This window comes from Eucyclogobius newberryi, unplaced genomic scaffold, assembly GCF_026437365.1.
Source record: "Eucyclogobius newberryi isolate DKJ021-1_F unplaced genomic scaffold, fEucNew1.0.hap1 SCAF_22, whole genome shotgun sequence".
In the NCBI taxonomy this organism is placed as follows: domain Eukaryota; kingdom Metazoa; phylum Chordata; class Actinopteri; order Gobiiformes; family Gobiidae; genus Eucyclogobius; species Eucyclogobius newberryi.
In genome coordinates, this window is record NW_027315857.1 from 10,140,645 (window position 1) to 10,162,001 (window position 21,357).

Here is a 21,357-nt window from a genome sequence, read left to right on the forward strand (position 1 = left end):
GAATCTTAGAAGCGTTCAACTTTTAAATGACATTCTTCTTCTTCTCATTATTTACACCTAGCGGATGATACTTTGCAGTCTGTAACTAACCGTTTCCTGTCTGTGCCTGCAGCCTGACTGTCACCTGCACTTGCACCTGCGCTGGGCCGATAACCCCTACGTGTCCGGGACGGTGCACACCAAAGACTCCGCCCCCGGGCTCATCATGGGCGCAGGTCGGTCACTACATCTTACACAGGCGTTATTATAACTGAGAGCCTGGTCAGTCAAGCTTAGGGGAACAGCGGGACCAAAAGCACTTTATTTATTGAACTGTTGTGTGTTTGTTTTTGAGCCAGTGCCAAAGTAAAGTGACCCAGGGCGAGTGAGCAGACTCTGACTCACTGCTCGCGGTCACTCACAGATGGGAAACCAAACTTCTGCACACTCTAAAGTCCACACCACAAACAGCATGAATCAACTGAGACTCTCCAGAACCAATGGACCTATAGACATGTCTAGATTAAATCACTTGAATTCAAGACAATAATCTTGATTTCAGTAGTTAGTCAAATCATATTTACTTCATAGATCTAGATTATTTTACTTTACTAATAGTGTTTCTGACTTGTTTGAGTTTATTTTTTTCTTATATCAAGCCAAATTATTTGTCAGTGGGGTAAAAAGTTCTTATTTCCATTTAAATGATCTTGTAACCAGTCCAAAAATGCATAAAAATATATTTCTACACTGGTCAAAACAAGCCTCAAAATGGCGCTCACTTCAAGTCAATGGGCCCCGCTCATTTAGTGGCCTTTAACCGCCATGTGACCGCCATGTGACCGCCATCATGTGACCGCCATGTGACCGCCATGTGACCGCCATCATGTGACCGCCATGTGACCGCCATCATTTGACTGCCATGTGACCGCCATGTGACCGCCATCATGTGACCGCCATCATGTGACCGCCATCATGTGACTGCCATGTGACCGCCATCATGTGACCGCCATCATGTGACCGCCATGTGACCGCCATCATGTGACCGCCATCATGTGACCGCCATCATGTGACTGCCATGTGACCGCCATCATGTGTCCGCCATCATGTGACCGCCATCATGTGACCGCCATCATGTGACCGCCATGTGACCGCCATCATGTGACCGCCATCATGTGACCGCCATCATGTGACTGCCATGTGACCGCCATGTGACCGCCATCATGTGACCGCCATCATGTGACCGCCATCATGTGACTGCCATGTGACCGCCATCATGTGACCGCCATCATTTGACTGCCATGTGACCGCCATGTGACCGCCATCATGTGACCGCCATCATGTGACCGCCATCATGTGACTGCCATGTGACCGCCATCATGTGACCGCCATTTGACCGCCATCATGTGACCGCCATCATGTGACCGCCATCATGTGACTGCCATGTGACCGCCATCATGTGACCGCCATCATGTGACCGCCATCATGTGACCGCCATGTGACCGCCATCATGTGACCGCCATCATGTGACCGCCATCATGTGACCGCCATCATGTGACTGCCATGTGACCGCCATCATGTGTCCGCCATCATGTGACCGCCATCATGTGACCGCCATCATGTGACCGCCATGTGACCGCCATCATGTGACCGCCATCATGTGACCGCCATCATGTGACTGCCATGTGACCGCCATCATGTGACCGCCATCATGTGACCGCCATGTGACCGTCATGTGACTGCCATCATGTGACTGTCATCATGTGACTGCCATGTGACCGCCATCATGTGACCGCCATCATTTGACCGCCATGTGACCGCCATCATTTGACCGCCATCATTTGACCGCCATGTGACCGCCATCATTTGACCGCCATGTGACCGCCATCATGTGACTGCCATGTGACCGCCATCATGTGACCGCCATCATTTGACCGCCATGTGACCGCCATCATTTGACCGCCATCATTTGACCGCCATGTGTCCGCCATCATGTGACCGCCATCATGTGACCGCCATCATGTGACCGCCATGTGACCGCCATCATGTGACCGCCATCATGTGACCGCCATCATGTGACCGCCATCATGTGACTGCCATGTGACCGCCATCATGTGTCCGCCATCATGTGACCGCCATCATGTGACCGCCATCATGTGACCGCCATGTGACCGCCATCATGTGACCGCCATCATGTGACCGCCATCATGTGACCGCCATCATGTGACTGCCATGTGACCGCCATCATGTGACCGCCATCATGTGACCGCCATGTGACCGTCATGTGACTGCCATCATGTGACTGTCATCATGTGACTGCCATGTGACCGCCATCATGTGACCGCCATCATTTGACCGCCATGTGACCGCCATCATTTGACCGCCATCATTTGACCGCCATGTGACCGCCATCATTTGACCGCCATGTGACCGCCATCATGTGACTGCCATGTGACCGCCATCATTTGACCGCCATGTGACCGCCATCATGTGACTGCCATGTGACCGCCATCATGTGACCGCCATCATTTGACCGCCATGTGACCGCCATCATTTGACCGCCATGTGACCGCCATCATGTGACTGCCATGTGACCGCCATGTGACCACCATGTGACCGCCATGTGACCGCTCTGACCAATCAGAGCAAGAGTTGCTGGAGCGAGCACCAGTAAAAGTTTGTTTTTACAGTGCGCTCTATGGATGCTTTCTGGCTGTAATTGAGAAAAGTCACTGTCTCACTCACAAGGGGAATTTTGATTTACAAATGAAGAGGCAACGTTTCAGCAGCTATAGATCCATGGGTCAAAACTGCTCAAATTAAGATTCATTTTCTGAATTTAGGTCATTTTGTGTATCCCTACCACTAATAACAATAGATTTTTGTGCAAAATAACAGCGCTGTAATAATCAAATATCTAAATTTTGAGAGTGCATTTAATTGCATTAAAATCTATTGTTATTAGTGGTAGGGATATGTTTGATGACATGAAGAGAACAAGCAAACTGTTGAGAGCCTAACCACTACGCCACCATGCCATCTCTGTGAGCTGTTTGCCTCATGTAAAACACAGATGAACCAAAAAAGTTTAACAAAACAACATTCTTGTTGGAGATATAATAACAACTTCTGTGTCACAGAGTTCAAACTGAACTGTTCAACAAAGTTGGATTAACCATTTTCCTTATTGTATTTAAAAACTTTTGCATAAGTCACACAATCAAGGAGAAAGAAGCTCTTTTGCTTCAGAACGTTCACATATTATATACACAGTTTATAATCAAGCCCTGATTGTTTGACCTTATGTTTCATACAGACTATTGTATCTCATAAAAGAGGTCTTCACTTATGGAATGTGAAAATGTGTTTCCAGAATGACTTGTGATTGGTCTTTACCACATGGAAACCAGGCTTTGTTCATTCTGAGGCTGATTTTAATGTGATTGACTCTGGCTTTGTTTATTTATCCATTTATTTATTGTCTAATTATGTAGAATGTTAATTTGTTGATTCTGATTTAGTTGATTTAGATTATTTTTACTTGGTTAATTCTGACTTGACTGATTCTAATTTTGTTGATTTTTCTAATTCTGACTTTGTTTTTTCTGATTCTGACTTTGTTTTTTCTGATTCTGACTTTGTTTTTTCTGATTCTGACTTTGTTTTTTCTGATTCTGACTTTGTTTTTTCTGATTCTGACTTTGTTTTTTCTGATTCTGACTTTGATTTTTCTGATTCTGACTTTGTTTTTTCTGATTCTGACTTTGTTTTTTCTGATTCTGACTTTGTTTTTTCTGATTCTGACTTTGATTTTTCTGATTCTGACTTTGGTTTTTCTGATTTTGACTTTGTTTTTTCTGATTCTGACTTTGATTTTTCTGATTCTGACTTTGGTTTTTCTGATTTTGACTTTGTTTTTTTTAATTCTGACTTTGTTTTTTCTGATTCTGACTTTGTTTTTTCTGATTCTGACTTTGATTTTTCTGATTCTGACTTTGGTTTTTCTGATTTTGACTTTGTTTTTTTTAATTCTGACTTTGTTTTTTCTGATTCTGACTTTGTTTTTTCTGATTCTGACTTTGATTTTTCTGATTCTGACTTTGGTTTTTCTGATTTTGACTTTGTTTTTTTTAATTCTGACTTTGTTTTTTCTGATTCTGACTTTACAGATTATGATTTAGTTGATTTTTCTGATTCTGACTTTACAGATTATGATTTAGTTGATTTTTCTGATTCTGACTTCGAGGCTTCGAGAAATAGAATCATTCTAACTTTCTATTCTATTTCTGTTGATCTTTCTGATTCTGATTTAGTTGATTCTGACTTTGCTGAAACGTTTTAGGGAATCTGGGCTCCAAACTGGTGGAGTACAAGGAGGACATGTACATCACCTCAGACTGTGGCAAGACGTGGAGACAGGTTCACTCATTTATGATTCAAAAACACCCCAAATACTGACATTTTAGCACAACGCTCATAATGTTTCTACAGGTGTTTGAAGAAGAACATCACATCCTGTACCTGGACCATGGAGGGGTCATCGTGGCCATCAAAGACACATCGATACCACTCAAGATCCTCAAGTAAGAACGTCTAACTCAGGCATGTCCAAACTAAGGCCCGGGGGCCAAATGCGGCCCTCAGACCAATTTTTGTTGGTCCAAATAACAAAAAGTAGTACTTTTTACTGTAAAATTGGAGAGATTGAAGCATTTTGATGTTATAGCAACCTAATATTAATGTTCCTATTATGTTCTTATTAAAGGTGTGGAGGCATCAAAACTATGACAAATGCAAAAATTCAACATTTTGAGGGTTTTTGGGGCCTTTTGCCACAAGTTTCAAAATGCGACCCTCGGTGAAAAAAGTTTGGACACCCCTGGTCTAACTTGTAACGTCTGATTCATTAATTAAAGTCATTCCTCAAAGTCGTCTTGTTTATGTTACACTTGTGGATGACAATTAGAAACAGCGGGAAACACAAGTGTAGCAATTATACATTTCATTGGATAAAACCAGAGCTAGAAAATCAGATCTGATCTTCCAGCTCCAGTGTGATCTCCATCAAGCGTCAGACTCACTAAATGATGAACAATATTTGGCTGTGGCTATGTTTACATGCACACAGAGAATCTGATGATGATCTTATTTCTGGAGTTATCAGATGATTGAAATGCCATGTAAACAGCTACATCTGATGATTATTCACGCCTGTGCCGGTTTTGACAAACAAAAGTGTGCGACGAAAGGGCAAACTAATATGGCAAAGACAAAAATGAAAGAGACAATTATTTTAAAATCCATTGTATTTTGTGTTCCAAATCCATCGATTATCTGACACTTCAGGTGTTGTTGTTAATCAGATTTCTCCTGGGCACGAAAGCAGAACTAATTATTTTGTTATCTGATTATACATGCATTTGATTTTTACTGATTTTTTACTGATTTTTAGGCCCAAAAAAAAATAAAGTGTGCGTTTCCAGTAACATTGAAAAATTCCAGGTCGGTAGGTCGGATTTTTTTAATTAATTTTTTTATATATTTTAAAATCCTCGCACAGGTTTTGCAGACAGTTTTCTTTTCTCAGAAGTGAGCGTTTCGTATTGAAGTGGCCTTATTGGTGCAGATATTGAATAAAATAGTTCTCAACATCTGTACTAGTCCAACCACAGGAAAAGAGCCATTAGCAGACAACTTTTTTAGTAATTGCCGCTCTGTTGCGGCCGTAATTAAAACGAAACCTATCAAAAGTGAGGCGGTTTTCATATCTTACGATCCCCACAGATGATTTTTTTTCCCCGCAGCTTTTGGATTTGCTCTCACAATTTGACATTCTCGAAACGTACAGCCAGTAATTATGCAATCAAATGTTTAAAGTCGGGTTTCCTTTCCTGAAATCCAGAAACACGCATTATTTTCTTCTTGACCTTACTGTGGTTGTGTCCCTGGGCAAGACACTTTACACAACAACTTCAGCATGTGCTAAGCGTATTCTAACTGTCAGATTGATAGGGTTGTTCTGAGAAAAGTTTGATCCAATAACACACTAATTACATTCCCGTTAATATAGTTTAGAACCGTCCTTCGGCATATGATAAGCCTTCATATCACTGCCCTTCACTGGACACACACACACACACACGCGCACACGCACACGCACACGCACACGCACACGCACACGCACACGCACACGCACACACACACACACACACACACACACACACACACACTCTCCAGCCCGTGTGCGATCTTATCCGCCCTCTTCACCAAATGCAGCCACACATAATGAGCGAGCCCAGATAAGAAAGACATTTATCACTCCGTCAAATCAAACGACCTTTCCGACAGGGCGCCATCTGTCTGCGCGGAGGTTCGTCCTTCACAGACCCCCCCCGCCTCACTAAATCAATAAATGGTCCTCTGAGCAGCGTCGGAGAGTTTAGAGGTGGAGCTACCAGACCTTTTGGTGCTTTTATAATGATCGTTATTAGATTAAGGAATGCTCTTTTAAACTGCGCTCTCTCTCAAAGTTCACTTCACTTAAAGCGTATTAGGGGAGATAAACAGAGCAGAAACATTGCCAAGAGCCAAAACAACATTTATTTGTCAGTGTCACAAATAAGATGGTGAAATATATGAATGCAAAAGCAAAATTAATAGTAAAAAGTGTAAAAATGTCTGCTGTTTGGTGAAGTTTGGTCAATTTTCAAGCTGATTTTTGTTTTTTCGGTTGCCAGTGCCAGACAAAGATCTACAAATACCCTCGACTTCCCGCTCCTCAGACACTTCCTTCAGTCTTAACTAAAAGATTGTGTGGTTTCTTGTCTCGTTTCTAGGTTCAGTATCGACGAAGGCCGGACGTGGACGGTGCATAACTTCACCAGTACTTCTGTGTTTGTGGACGGACTCCTGAGCGAACCCGGGGACGAGACGCTGGTCATGACGTGAGTACAACATAAACACACTCCAAATGACCAAAAAATCATATGTACAAAATCCTAAATGTAATGTTTGCCATGACGATTGCAGTTTTACTTTCATACTTTTTTTAGGACTTTTTTGGTAATTGTTTGAGCCCAGTTTGAGTCCTACTATAGACTTAGTTGGTCCAGTATTAGCTCCAATCTTAATGTAATAAATGTTGTTGCAAGACACTTCATGCATCTTGCCAGTATGAATGTGTTTTTTGAGTAATTGATGGTGGTCAGTAAGTCAGAACGGCAAGAACAGGTCGTTGCCATATCAACCAGACTCATTTGGATCATTTCTGTTCATTACATGTGAATACTTTACTTCACATACACATTGCAAAATAGCTAGCTTTTTCTTTTTTTTCTTTCTCAGTTATTTCCACTTTTGCCAGTAGGACGAAGACATAATGTGTACTTTAAATACAAACATTGAGAAGATTTTTTTAATTTGTACTTGTACTTTCACTTGTACTTTTGGCATATAATTGTAATTAGGTACATTTAAAATACATACAAGTTACTGAGTACAAATGCACAAATCCCAATAGTCCCTGTTGTCTCACTGCTGTATCTGCTGATTTCTATTCCAACAAACCCACAAAACTGCAGATAATATGTGGATTGTGCTTTAAAACAGCTCAATTCAGCTAACTGTATAATTATTTTTTTTTTTTTTAATAAACAAAAGTAAATCTTACATAACCCGATAGTCTGCTGCTGGTTTTGTACCTCGCTCCTGGCTTCGCTCAACACCTCCAGGAAGGTCAGCGGGCTCCTCTGAACTTATTCACACATGTCACACTTGGCTAACACGCCTCTTTCTCCATCCTCACTTGGCTAACATGCCTCTTTCTCCATCCTCACTTGGCTAACACGCCTCTTTCTCCATCCTCACTTGGCTAACACGCCTCTTTCTCCATCCTCACTTGGCTAACGTGCCTCTTTCTCCATCCTCACTTGGCTAACGCACCTCTTTCTCCATTCTCACTTGGCTAACACGCCTCTTTCTCCATTCTCACTTGGCTAACACACCTCTTTCTCCATTCTCACTTGGCTAACACGCCTCTTTCTCCATTCTCATTTGGCTAACACGCCTCTTTCTCCATCCTCACTTGGCTAACACGCCTCTTTCTCCATCCTCACTTGGCTAACACGTCTCTTTCTCCATCCTGCCTTGGCTAACGCGCCTCTTTCTCCATCCTCACTTGGCTAACACGCCTCTTTCTCCATCCTCCTTGGCTAACACGCCTCTTTCTCCATCCTCACTTGGCCAACACGCCTCTTTCTCCATTCTCACTTGGCTAACACGCCTCTTTCTCCATCCTCACTTGGCTAACACGCCTCTTTCTCCATCCTCACTTGGCTAACACGCCTCTTTCTCCATCCTGCCTTGGCTAACGCGCCTCTTTCTCCATCCTCACTTGGCTAAGACGCCTCTTTCTCTATTCTCACTTGGCTAACACGCCTCTTTCTCCATCCTCACTTGGCTAACACGCCTCTTTCTCCATCCTCACTTGACTAACACGCCTCTTTCTCCATCCTCACTTGGCTAACACGCCCCTTCTCCATCCTCACTTGGCTAACACGCCTCTTTCTCCATCCTCACTTGGCTAACGCGCCTCTTTCTCCATTCTCACTTGGCTAACACGCCTCTTTCTCCATTCTCACTTGGCTAACACGCCTCTTTCTCCATTCTCACTTGGCTAACACGCCTCTTTCTCCATTCTCACTTGGCTAACACGCCTCTTTCTCCATCCTCACTTGGCTAACACGCCCCTTCTCCATCCTCACTTGGCTAACACGCCCCTTCTCCATCCTCACTTGGCTAACACGCCTCTTTCTCCATCCTCACTTGGCTAACACGCCTCTTTCTCCATCCTCACTTGGCTAACACGCCTCTTTCTCCATCCTCGGAAACTTCATGTCCTCTTAATGTTGCTGCAGAGGCTGATGCAAAAGTGCTCTCTGGATACCCCATCCCTTCATGCATTTGTACTAAATATTACACATCAATCAGACATCTTTATATACACTTGGCCCAAAGGGTTTACTGTCAGGTCGTTAGCTTCATTAGCATGTATTGGCGTGTTACAATGATTCATAAAGCACAGTGATTATTGACTGGTGTGAATCTAATGAAGTGTGGTGGTTTGTACATTAGAGTCGCACACTGGCTGTAGTTAATGGAGCTGTTAAGAGTATGGTATTAAACTTATTCAATTATAGTTTTTTTTATTGCTACAAAATACCTCAAAAACATGTATTCTTACTTTGAGCGGGCTCGCCTCTCCACAGACATGGCCTGTAACTTGGCCTGGTGGCAAAGGCAAAGCAAAAGCATCTCCATATAGGGGACAGGCCCTCTACCAGAACATAGTGCACCTTTAATACACACATTTCCTTAACTTAAAATAAAAAGTATCTAATTAGATTGATCAATATTGTCATTGTAATGATGATAATACTACATTGTATTTATATAGCACTTTGTGGACACTCAAAGAGGCTTTACACTGCATTATTTATTCACTCAACACCTGGTGGCGGTAAGCTACAGCTGTCCTGGGGCCGACTAAGGGATATCATTGGCCCACTGTGGCCCCTGGTGTTCCCGCGGGCTCCCATCCAAGTTCTAACACCGTCTTGGGGTAAAGAGATCCAAAATATAATGACTTTTAGGAGCAACAATAGATGAATCTTTTGAAATAAGTTATAATTTGCACATACATGTTATTTGGGGAGTAACCAAATATATGTGCCATAAATACGCAATACTAACTTAGATTCCGGTATAGTTACTCAGTACTCACAATACTGTTAGTTATCTAAAATCAAAATAATACATTGCAGTTGGTATTAGATCGTGTGGTTTAGGCACAGTTCAGAATGCAGAGTATAAATGTATTAGATTGTGTTACAAAGTACATTTTAAGTATTCAGTATTCTGCAACTTCTCAATGTGTACTTTGCATGGCACTGTTAAATAGATTTTTGTTTTCTTAGTTAACACTTTTCTTCTACACAAACTTTGACAAAGTGATACAACTTTGCTATTGTATTGTTAGTCTTTGCTGCCATCTAGTGGAGTCTGACGAAAAACATATCCATAGTTTTTGCAGCTTTCCATTATTCAAGCCTTGTTAAAGTGGTTAACATAAATTTCTATTCAAACAACCCGAAAGCAAAGATAATGTATCCATTTGGGCGTAACCCTGAGGTGCGTCTGTGTCAAATCCACGGAGGAGCCGTATAAGTCTCTTCCGCTCTGACCTGCAGTTGCTCAGATAAGATGCTGAGAGCAGTAATCCTCTCGCACACACGGACACACACATATGAGCTCTATGTATCATCACTGACAGCGCTGCCCTGGTCTGAAAGATTAGCCCTCTCTCCAAAGTTTGGAATTCTGACACTGCAACAGACTGTCACTATGATTAAATAGGTTCTATGGAAAGTTTATTGTGGGGGTTGGAATAAAGATGTTAGTACTTTGCATGGAATCTTCCAAAGTATGAAAGTATATGTACATTTATTTGGATTTATTAAAACATGTTATAGGTTTAAAAAAAAAAAAAGGGAAGGAAAGAAGAAACAAAGAAGGAAAGAGAGGAAAGAAGGAAAGGGAGAAAAGGAAGGAAGGAAGTAAAGAAGGAAAGATCTCCAACTTGTTCTGGTGACTTATCTCTATTGAATTAGTATTAGTAGTAGTATTATTGTTATTTATTGCAATACTAAGTAAGTATAGTCTCGTGGAGAGGTGATTAACATGAAAATATCAGCTGTAATAACAGTTTAGTGTTGTATAGATCCTTTCACAGATGTTGTTGTTGTCTGATCCGCAGTGTGTTTGGCCACATCAGTTACCGATCGGACTGGGAGCTGGTCAAAGTGGACTTCAGACAGTCGTTCCCCCGACAGTGCACGGAAGAAGACTACGAGTCCTGGCAGCTGACCGACCTACATGTAAAACAATATCAGCAAATGCATGATATAACAAGGGAAATAACAGAAGAATGACCAGACGATTGTTATTGCAGGAGGAGAAGTGCATCATGGGACAGGAGAGGAGCTTCAGGAGGAGAAAGGAGTCGTCTTTCTGTATCAAAGGGAAGAGCTACACGTCGGCCCTGAGCACTAAACCATGTCAGTGCACAGAGAGGGACTTCAACTGGTGAGACTCATACTACAGATGATATATATGTGGTGTACCTCAAGGGTCAATCCTTGGACCTATCCTTTTCAATTTGACCAGCATCCATTTGCTTCACTAAGGGTAACTTGACATTTGAAGCCATTATAGTTATCTTGAATATGACTTACATTTTGCACTTCAAAAAACACAAAAGACTAATTCAAATGTATTGAATATAGTTTTTATTGAAAATAGTGTTGATTTTGCCATGCCAGGATTTGTTATACGCAAACTGTTCCCATCTCGATGTTGGTTATGTTTACATTGGTGACTTTGGTGACAGATAAGACTTGTGTAAATGTTTCTGTTTGCAGTGACTATGGTTTTGAGCGCTCCCAGACTGAAGGCCACAGGTGTTTTGCTGATTTTTGGTTCGACCCTGATGCCCCTCCAGACGACTGTCACCTGGGACGGAGCTACGAGTCCAGCACTGGGTTGGTTTAGCCACACAAACATAGCATTACATTATTAACATAAATCTAACTGTTTGAAATGTTGTTTTAGTTACAGGAAGGTGATCTCTAATTCCTGTGAAGGAGGTCTAAACAAACAGCAGAGCTCCAAGCAGCACCTGTGTCCTCTGCTGCCCCCTAAAGGACTGCAACTGGGCATTAAAGGGCAGATGTTAGCGGTGGCACCTGGCGATGACGTCACATTCATTGTCCATCAAGAACAGGTTAGTGACTCATTGAACTAGTAACATGTCCTCAGTCATCCACCTAAAAAGCAACTCAATGTTTTGTCTGGGCTAGACAAGGCTTTTCAATAGTGGAGTGTCACTGCAGAGACATGGAAGATGTCCTGGTGTCAGGGATTGTTTGAAGACAGAGGGGGTGATGTGTGAAGGGCATGTGGCTGCTGGAGAGTGACAGGCAGCTGTGACATCAGCTTTTTGAAGAGCTGTCAGCTCCCCGGGCCTCGTTTCATTTCGGCCCACATACAGTCGTACAGTCAAGTCACAAATGTATTCACAAATCAAAGTTGCCCAAAAAATAAGGGCCTTATTGTTAAAAGGGTTAGAATTGACAATGCTCTAACTCTGCACAAAAAGTATTTTTGGTTCAGAGCAACCGTTTCATCTGATGTTATAGGAATGAAAAACAGGGCCTTGCAAAAGTAGTTTTGTCACATCATGACAAACTTCTGCTGAAGGTGAACCTCCGTCTCGGTCACAAGGCTTTTGCAGACTTTCTTGCAAGTTTGCCCTGTATTTGGCTCCATCCATCTTCTCATGAACTCAGCTTCTCTGTCCCTGCTGTGAAAAGCGTCCCCACAGCCACAGCACCTCCATGTTTGCTGTGTCCCCCATGTGGCGTCTGACAAACTGCAAACAGCACTTCTTATGGCTTATGGCTTCTCAACAATGGTTTTCTCCTTGCCGTTCTTCCATAAAGACCAGATGTGTGTAGTGCAGGACTAATCGTTGTCCTGTCAGATTCACTGTCCACTGCGGCTCCTCCAGAGTGACCGTGGGCCTCTTGGCTACATCTCTGGTCAATGCTCTCCTTGTTCACTCTGTAGGTTTTGGTGGACTCCATGTCTTGGTCGGTTTGTAGCCATACGCTTTCCATTTACTGAAGATGGATTGAACAGAGCTCTGTGAGATGTTGGAAGCAAACAATGATACTGTGTGTGAGGAAGAATAGTTATAGCCATGTTTTAGGTCCTGCTTAAAGTACTTTTACAATTAACATGTCTTTTTGATCGTTTCAAAACCTCAAATAAGTGTTTTTGGACAATTCTATGGTGTGGTCAGGGCGACACCAGCAGCACTAAGTACCAGGTGGATCTGGGGGATGGAGTGAGGGCCATCTACCAGAACCTGACTGTGACAGATGAGCCTATCCAGCACCGCTACGAGAACCCTGGGGTCTACAGGGTCAGTGTGAAGGCGGAGAACATGGCCGGCCATGCCCAGACCACCATGTACATCCAGGTCACAGGTACAACTATACTTCTATTGTAAAAGCAGATATTTGTGATGGCATTTTGTTGAATGAGACTCAACAATGTCCAGAGACAAATGTATCCAATGTTGGATGAGAGCCATGTGGAAACAACTGCGTATGACTATCTCAGACAGTTTAGGCTGTTGTCGTCTTGGAATCTCCCACCTGATCCCACCTCAGTCTCAGAAAAACAGGCTCGAAGAGCAGGAATTTCCACTTGGAAATACTGGACTCACTGGATTTCCCAGGTTTACGCCTCAGTGACAGAAGTAGGTTTGGGATCGGAGTACAGCATGGAGACAAACTGAGATTTATATGGGGATTTATATTGGTGGGCGGAGCTAACAATTCATTCCCAATTGCGTATTCACAGGCCCGTTAATGAAGACTATTAAAGTGCACTCGACAGGTTAGACTACACATAACTAAATTGGTCAAAACTGCACTAAGTTTTCCCTAGTTTTACAATTTTGAAGTTTATAAATGTACTTCCTGGTTGTAATAATGTAAACAAGGGCTAAAGCTTGTCTAAATATTGTATATAGAATGTACATGATCCCACTTTTAAATAACCTGTATTTTTATGGACCATTGTGCATTGATACAATAGATAAATATTAGAACTTAGTACTACTTTTTTAACTCTTTCAACTTTTAGGCACAAAATGCTTCTTTACTAGTGTACAACTGTAATAAACATTTACCATAGGCACAAGCCCAGCAAACAATTACCAAACATGCAAACTTGTCATATACATTTTGATAATTTTGTCAACAACAAAAACAAAACAATGTACAGAAGGGATTTGTTATGATGTATTTCTCTTCAGTTAAACAGCATTATTCCGTTCCCTGGCAAAAGTAGCCTGAATGTGACGGTTTGTTGCAGCCCCCCTGCAGGAGGTGCATCTGGAGGTGGTGCCCATAGCAGGAGTAAACCAGGAGGTCAATGTGTCTGCTGTCGTGCTCCCCGCTGAGGCCAATCTCACCGTCTTCTACTGGTGGATTGGAGACAACATGCAGGTAAAGGTAAAAAACACACACAGCATGTTTCACACGTCTAATGCAACAGCGTCAACTTGTATCTGTAGTTTTACTTTGACTACATTTCCTCTGCACTTCTATGTCTCTTGTCTTCACTCTGGCTGTTCTCTGTTCTCCCTCCCTCTGTGCAGCCCGCCCTGACTCTCCAGGACAGCATGCTGACCCGTTTCCTGGAGGCAGGGGAGGTGTCGGTCACCGTCCAGGCCTCCAATGGTCGATCCATGGTTCAAGACACAAAGATTGTCCGAGTCTTTGGTAACTTGACAGTGTTTTTGACTCTTTATGACTGTGTTGCTTCCCATGATTGTAATCTTATTGTTGAATATGCCAACCAATAACAACCTGCTTCTGAAAACATGGAAAATGTCAATGTGTCTTTGGGTTTAGTCATGACACATCCGTTTAGAATGATAAGGCTCTATCTGCGATCAGGGTAGTTCTGAGATATTTAGGTTTAAAGTTTAACCTGTTAATATTTCTGATTTATCTGACATTCATATGACTGAAAAACATTTACTAACATCATTATTTTTTCTGAAATGAAGTTTTCTTTATGAATGCAGACGTTACAACAGGGCCCAAAACATAAATGACCCTTTCTGATGCGTTTTGAACTTTAACTAGCACTTTACATTCATTTATTTTTTCAGCAACTCAATATTTTTAGCTCTTTTATGTCTCAGTGTCAACATGTTACTTGGTACTTTTAGTTTTTTGTAACTTGGGTCCATAGTTTGCTTATGTGTTGTTTTTTGCTCATATTTCCAATGTGCTTTTCAAACTACCTGTTCTGTATATGACAAATACACTAAAGCTTTCACGTCATGCTGTGGTTGTAGTTGTAATGTTCTCTTCTCTTCTCAGACCACTTCCAGGTGATTCCTCTGAGCTTCAGCAGAAACCTGGACCGCTTCAACCCCAACATCCCCGAGTGGAGGGAGGATGTGGGCCAGGTGCTCACCAAAATACTCTCCAGGGTAGGATCACAGTTGGCATGTTATCATTTTATCATTATTTGCCTTTATTTTCATCAATATTGAAATGCATTATTAGTAAAGCAGACATGTTATGTTTTTTCCCAGTATTTTGAATAAAACTATAAAAGCTTTTCCTTTTTTTTTTTTAGCTAAAACGCTCTATAATTAGTTGCAGACAGCATACAGCGCTCTTGATTTCACCCTAAGAGCTGCTTTTACAATATATCTGTTCTGTGGCTAAACGATACATTTTTTCCCGCTTACTTTCCATCTCCAGATCACGGGAGTTCCACAAGAGTCCCTGGTCACAGTGGTGAAGCCTGGTCTCCCCACCTCTGCGGACCTGTATGTCCTGCCACTGGACGACCAGCCGGACAAGACCAGCAGATTTGTAGACAAGGTACTTACAAAACAAACTCTCATTATTTGATTTTTTATTCCGATCTACTTTCTCATTATTTTTGTTGTATTATCTCAATGAATATTCAGATGATGTTGATGCAATCTAAGCCTGTACCGTATTTTTTAAGTCGCACCAGCCAAAAAATGGATATTAGAGAAGAAAAAAACCTATAAGTTGCAGTGGAGTATGAAATAAGGTTGCAAGTGTAAGAATAACAAATAATATCACATAAAAAGTTGCTCCGGAGTTTAAGTATATCAATATAAGTATAAGTCGCACCCCGGCCAAAACTATGAAAAAAGGTGCGACTTATAGTCCGGAAAATACAGTAAATGTTCACAATCTTAAAGGTGGTATGGACGATTTTTTTCAGCAAATTTTTTATCATATTTCCTTGTGGCGTGGATAAATCATTTGTCCTGCCACGTATCAATCATAAAACGCACCTACAGCTCACCTGCAGCCGCGTCAGGCTCGTCCCCACGTTTCCGCGTGCCTAAGCGCATGGATCTATCATAATATAGTTCCCTCAGTGTACGGGGCAAAATGAAGACGGAGAAAGACAGTTCGAGCTGACGCAGAAGTGGACAGAAATCTACGGGAGACGAGAGATGCGATGCGCTCCGTTGCGCTAATAAACAAACGCACGTGTGTGTTGTATCAGTCCACACGGGGGAGTGCGCATGCGCACTTCCGCCTGCGTTCTCAAATCGCAGAAAAATCATCCATACCGCCTTTAAGATTTAAGACAGAAAAAAATAAAGTTGATGGAATGTCTTTTGTAGGGTTGAAGTATTGCATAAAACAGGATTGGACTGTAAAATCATTATATTTAGGCCCGAGCCCCAGCAGGGCGGAGGGCTGCCGAAGGCAGCGTTGCAACTGTCTGACCAAACATGCGGGCGAAGCCCGCATGTTTGGTACCCCGTCGCCCCTGGCAAGTACAGTGAACTAGCCCATGCCGAAGGCATGGATCATGCATACTTACTCCTGCTATGGCAGAAATAGTCAACAATTAGTGAATGGGCGTAGCCCATTCACTAATTGTTGAAAACAGCAGCGCGAAGCGCTGCATTCCTCCAAAAACCCTCCTGGCATCGTCCCGTACGCGAAAATCCATGCCGCAGGCATGGGCCATGCTTGTATCTGCTCAAATCAATGGAAGTCTATGGGGAGTGGGCGGGGCATCCCGACGGAATAGGGAGTGACGAGCGCGTAAGCGCTCGTAATGATGATTCCACCCCATGGCGGCATCGGGAAGGCTTAGAGCTTTCAAACGATGTATAATTTGTTGTTATAGTGGAAACGGCTATATTGTTTTTGCTAAAAATATTATTATTTTTATTTTTATTATTTTTCTTGTTCTTCTTCAGCGCTTTGAGCTCTAATTTGACCCCCTGAACATGCTCAAAAACTCACCAAACTTTGCCCAAAATTCAGAATCGGCGAAAAATTTTATTTTTTCTGGGCCATTTTTTTTTTCGTTAAAAAATGGCACGACAGCGCCACCGACAAAAGTCAAAATACATTGCGCCTATGGAAGACTTTGGCGTAAAGCTACGAAATTCGGGACACGCATTCCTCTCGTGAGGATGAACAAAAAAAATCATTGTGGCCACGCCCCCAGACTTACCCTATGGCCGCCATCTTCCTTTGAAAATGAAAATACGCTGTGTTAGTCATTTTGTTCACGTCAAACTTTGACGAACTCCTCCTAGGGCGTTTTGCCCACCAACTTCAAAATCGGCGGACGTCCTCTGGACAAGTGGGGCATCTAAAGTTATTCAATTTTTTGAGATACCTTTAACGGTCTGTGTGCGGCGCAGCCGCAAAGTTGGACAACTTATTTTGGAATATTGCAGATCTAAAAATTGCTCCCATTTGATCAAAACCAGTCCGATTAGGACCAAATTTGAATCAGTTGTTAAACTTTCTAGTTTGGACCAGTTTAGGCTGACAAAATTGAAATGGCCGCGATAGCGCCCCCTACAGAGTGACCTTTAAATTAACATTGAAGGTCAAAAATTAGTTTTACCAAAATTGTCTAAACTTCACCCAAAATTCTATTTTGGCGTCCCGATCAAAAAAGCCAATCAGACAAATGCCTTAATTTTTACGGCGTAGTCGTAGCGATGACATAAACCTCCCATGTTATCCCTATGGGAAAACCACCAAATCTCTTGAATATCCACATTTTTCTGTTTCACACTTTAACGAACCCCTCCTAGTGCGTTTTGCCCACCAACCTCAAAATCGGTGTACGTCCTCTAGACAAGTGGGGCATCTAAAGTTATCCAAATTTTAAGGATAGCTTTTACGGTCTCTGTGCGACGGAGCCGCAAACGTTTCCCTGAATTCTGACTATTTGGCCTTCAGAGTGGCCTATAAACAATAGAGTTTTTCCAAATGACATGATATTTTGAACAAAATTCTAATTTGCCATCCTGATCATACAAGTATGAGAGCCAAAGTCATATTTTGTACGGCGTAACCGTAGCGATGACAGAAACATCCCATGTTATCCTTATGGGAAAATCGTAGAATCGCTCAAATCACCACATTTTTACGCTTCACACTTTAACAAACTCCTCCTAGGGCGATTGTCCGAACAAACTCATATTTGGGGAAAATCATCTACACAAGCGGGCCATCAAAAGGTATCCATATTTTGATTCTAAGTAATACGGTCTCTGTGTGGCGGACCCGCAAATATGTCACAAATGGAAAAACAGCTAAATCTCTAAAATGACCACATTTTTACGCTTCACACTTTAACAAACTCCTCCTAGTGCGTTTGGCCCACCGATCTCAAAATCGGTGTATCTCCTCTAGACAAGTGGGGCATCTAAATTTATTCAAATTTTATGGATATCATTTACGGTCTCTGTGCAGCTGAGCCCCAAACTTTTCGCAGAATTTGGACTATTTGGCCTTCAGAGTGGCCTATAAACAAGAGTTTTTCCAAATGACATGACATTTTGCACACAATTCTCATTTGCCATCCCCAAAATAAAAGTATGGGAGCCAAAGTCATATTTTGTACAGCGTAGCCATAGCGATGACAGAAACATCCCATGTTATCCCTATGGGGAAACCGCAAAATCTCTAAAATGACCACATTTTTACACTTCACACTTTAACAAACTCCTCCTAGGGCGATTGCCCGATCGAGTTCATATTTGGGGAGAATCATCTACACAAGCGGGGCATCAAAAGTTATCCATATTTTTATTCCAAGTGTCACGGTCTCTATGCGCTGGAGCTGCACATTTGACCGACATTTGTGTTCATTTGCACTGGTTAAGCACAGCATTGTACATGTCCAATGTGTCGCTGTCTTAGTTCTTAGACAATTGCGTTAGCGCCAACTCTGTAAAATGCAGAGAGCAGAGTCGGAAGGCCGGCGGCCCGCGAGGGCCGTTGGATGCCGCTTGCGGCTTTAATTTTAGATTGTTTAGCCTAGTTCTTATTGTAGACACAATAAACAATTCAAATGAACATATTTTACCACTTATATTATTACTGTAGATTTTAGTTTACAATAGAAAATCCTTAAATGCTTGAAAATTTCAATTAAAATATCCAACAACGATAATTGCAATTTACATTTTTCTATATATCGCCCATCTGAAATACCTACAGAATTGATCTTAAAAACTGTAATATCGTCTTCTTCTCAGCGGATACCATCTATAATCAAAGCGTTCAACGACAACAACGTGTCTTTTATTGTCCGAGGAGGTCAGCAGGTCCTGGTGATGCTCGCAGACCCAAACGCAGGTACAAGTTTCACACAAAATGTTCTCCTTATGCAGTTCACCCATGGCACACTGTGCACACACTTTTACTTTTGAAATGCTGATAACGACGTGTATGTTACTGGCTTTATTTTGAAGGTATAGGGAATAGTGGTAATGAAACTTCAGCAGCTGCAGCAGAAAATGGTGCGTTTATTAAGTTGTGAGATTTGCGATTTGAGTGCGAATAACCTCAATATTCTGAAATCTTTTTGAAAATGTATTTGGTTGAGATTGCTGTGAACTGTGAAAATACTAAACACTTCAACTTCTGCATGGACGTCTTCAGTGTTTGGTCCCATTATTAGCAGGATCACTTAAATATGCAAGTTTTAAAGTGTGTAAAATAGTTTTTCTTCTTTTGTTGAATTAGGCTACCATGGTGCTGCTGGAGGTCCAGGTGTTTGGGCAGTAGGAGTCTTATTTCTAGTCAGCGTCATCGCCACTGGCTCCTTCATCCTCTACAAGTTTAAAAGGTAAGAACTAAGATGTTTGGCTTTAACAGTGTGCATGCTAATAGTCTTAGTGGTACTCTTTCCACCACATGCTGTGGTGGAAAGAGTACTGCTACTTAGTACCAAAGTAAAAGTTCAGTTACATGGCTAAATGGCTTTTTAGAGTACATTTGCCAAAGTAACTATCCACCCCTGTCTACATGGCATTACATGTTAACTAGCAAAGAGATAATGAATGTTTGCCACTATTAGGTGCAGGACTCCCTAAATGTTTGGCATTTCATCCGGGGGCTGAGGTTTTTTTTTCCATTTGTTTAGCAAATTTGACAATCAGGATGAGGTTATGTCGGGCTCGAGATCAGATCACACACCGTGCAGTGCAGTGGTGCTGGGCGAGATGCCGCGGCGCTCCGGAGTCTTTCTGTTGGATTGGAATTTTTGCCGGAGCCCGCCGTAGTCCTATTCCCTTTATTCATGGTTCTTTATCGCCTGAGCACGTGGTCTTGGGATGTGTCTGCTGCCCCCAGTGGCCACTGCCATGTCCAGCGGCCTGTGTCATCACACTTCGCCGCCCTGATTACAGCAGGTGTTCCAGGTTACAAACACCTGCTGCAGGGGTGGAGTTTTGAAGTGTGGAACCTGTCAGACCAATCACAGTGTCACCAGCTCTTTTTGAAATGTGGTTGTGGGCGGAGTTTAGCTGTTTAGTTCCACTTTAACGTTAAGGCTTTGGGCTTGTCCCGCCCCGAAATGAAATGCCGAACATTAAGAGTCCCTATTAGCGGTATACGTTGTCTATGCTATCGCCTCTCAGCATGCTAGTTAGTTCTATGGTTCTTTTATTAGTTCTTAGTTCTACTGTTATATTGTAGCAGAGGCACTAATCATGATATGCATGCTAATGTATATTCAAGTTTATTTTTCCCTGCACTTTTAGTTAGTTTTTTTTAATAGTTATCATACTTTCTATTTGATGCACTGCATGTTGTTCACAGTTGCACTTCACCTAAAGCACAGTGTCTGTCCCAAACACAAAAATGTCACTCAAATGAAAAAAAAAACTGTACCAAACAACAGCACCGTCTTACAAAAACTACAAATCCCACAGTCCCTGGCTCCGGACTGAGGACACCTATCCCCCGCTGTTTTTCAGGAAGCTCCCCGTCAACCGAAACGTGTACGCGCAGATGCACAACGAGAAAGAGCAGGAGATGACCAGCCCGGTGAACCACAGCGAGGACACGCAGCACATCATCCAGGGCGAGGAGTTCATCGACGACGACCTGGACTCTCACACGCTAGGTAACGCAGGAGGAAGCCCCGCCTTCCGCTCCCTTATAAGGACTACCACTAATCACTGCTACTAGAGCCCGCCCCTCGCACCAGCAGCCCACTCACGCAAGGTACGGAAGGATTCCTCTGTCTTTCAGTGTACGCCATCCAGTTTGTGTCGCACGTCTGCCCATGCACGTACGGACGGAATGATGTCCAGCCATATCCAATGTCAACAAGTCAAGTCTTTGCAATAAGAGTTATGGATGAGGTTATTTTATTAGTCAGAAAAAAGATTAAAGAAAAGCAAGCAGAGTT

General features: G+C 42.5%; 1 protein-coding gene across 6 annotated transcripts in view; it reads left to right on the top strand.

Moving 5' to 3' along the window:
- Positions 1-21,357, top strand: part of sorcs2 (sortilin-related VPS10 domain containing receptor 2) — a 350,531-nt gene that overhangs the window by 327,385 nt on the left and 1,789 nt on the right. For 2 of the 6 annotated variants that reach the window (XM_072458621.1, XM_072458622.1), the window contains exons 11-26: positions 113-215; positions 4,322-4,398; positions 4,471-4,562; positions 6,816-6,923; positions 10,793-10,913; positions 10,988-11,121; positions 11,457-11,576; positions 11,647-11,818; positions 12,899-13,085; positions 13,981-14,114; positions 14,267-14,390; positions 15,000-15,112; positions 15,390-15,512; positions 19,196-19,295; positions 19,686-19,788; positions 20,876-21,170. In XM_072458621.1, the coding sequence (XP_072314722.1) occupies positions 113-215; positions 4,322-4,398; positions 4,471-4,562; positions 6,816-6,923; positions 10,793-10,913; positions 10,988-11,121; positions 11,457-11,576; positions 11,647-11,818; positions 12,899-13,085; positions 13,981-14,114; positions 14,267-14,390; positions 15,000-15,112; positions 15,390-15,512; positions 19,196-19,295; positions 19,686-19,788; positions 20,876-21,134 (2,070 nt within the window). In that variant the 3' untranslated portion in view covers positions 21,135-21,170. The remainder of the gene's footprint in view (positions 1-112; positions 216-4,321; positions 4,399-4,470; positions 4,563-6,815; positions 6,924-10,792; positions 10,914-10,987; positions 11,122-11,456; positions 11,577-11,646; positions 11,819-12,898; positions 13,086-13,980; positions 14,115-14,266; positions 14,391-14,999; positions 15,113-15,389; positions 15,513-19,195; positions 19,296-19,685; positions 19,789-20,875; positions 21,171-21,357) is intronic. The other 4 variants (XM_072458620.1, XM_072458623.1, XM_072458625.1 and 1 more) reach the window with 3 other exon arrangements.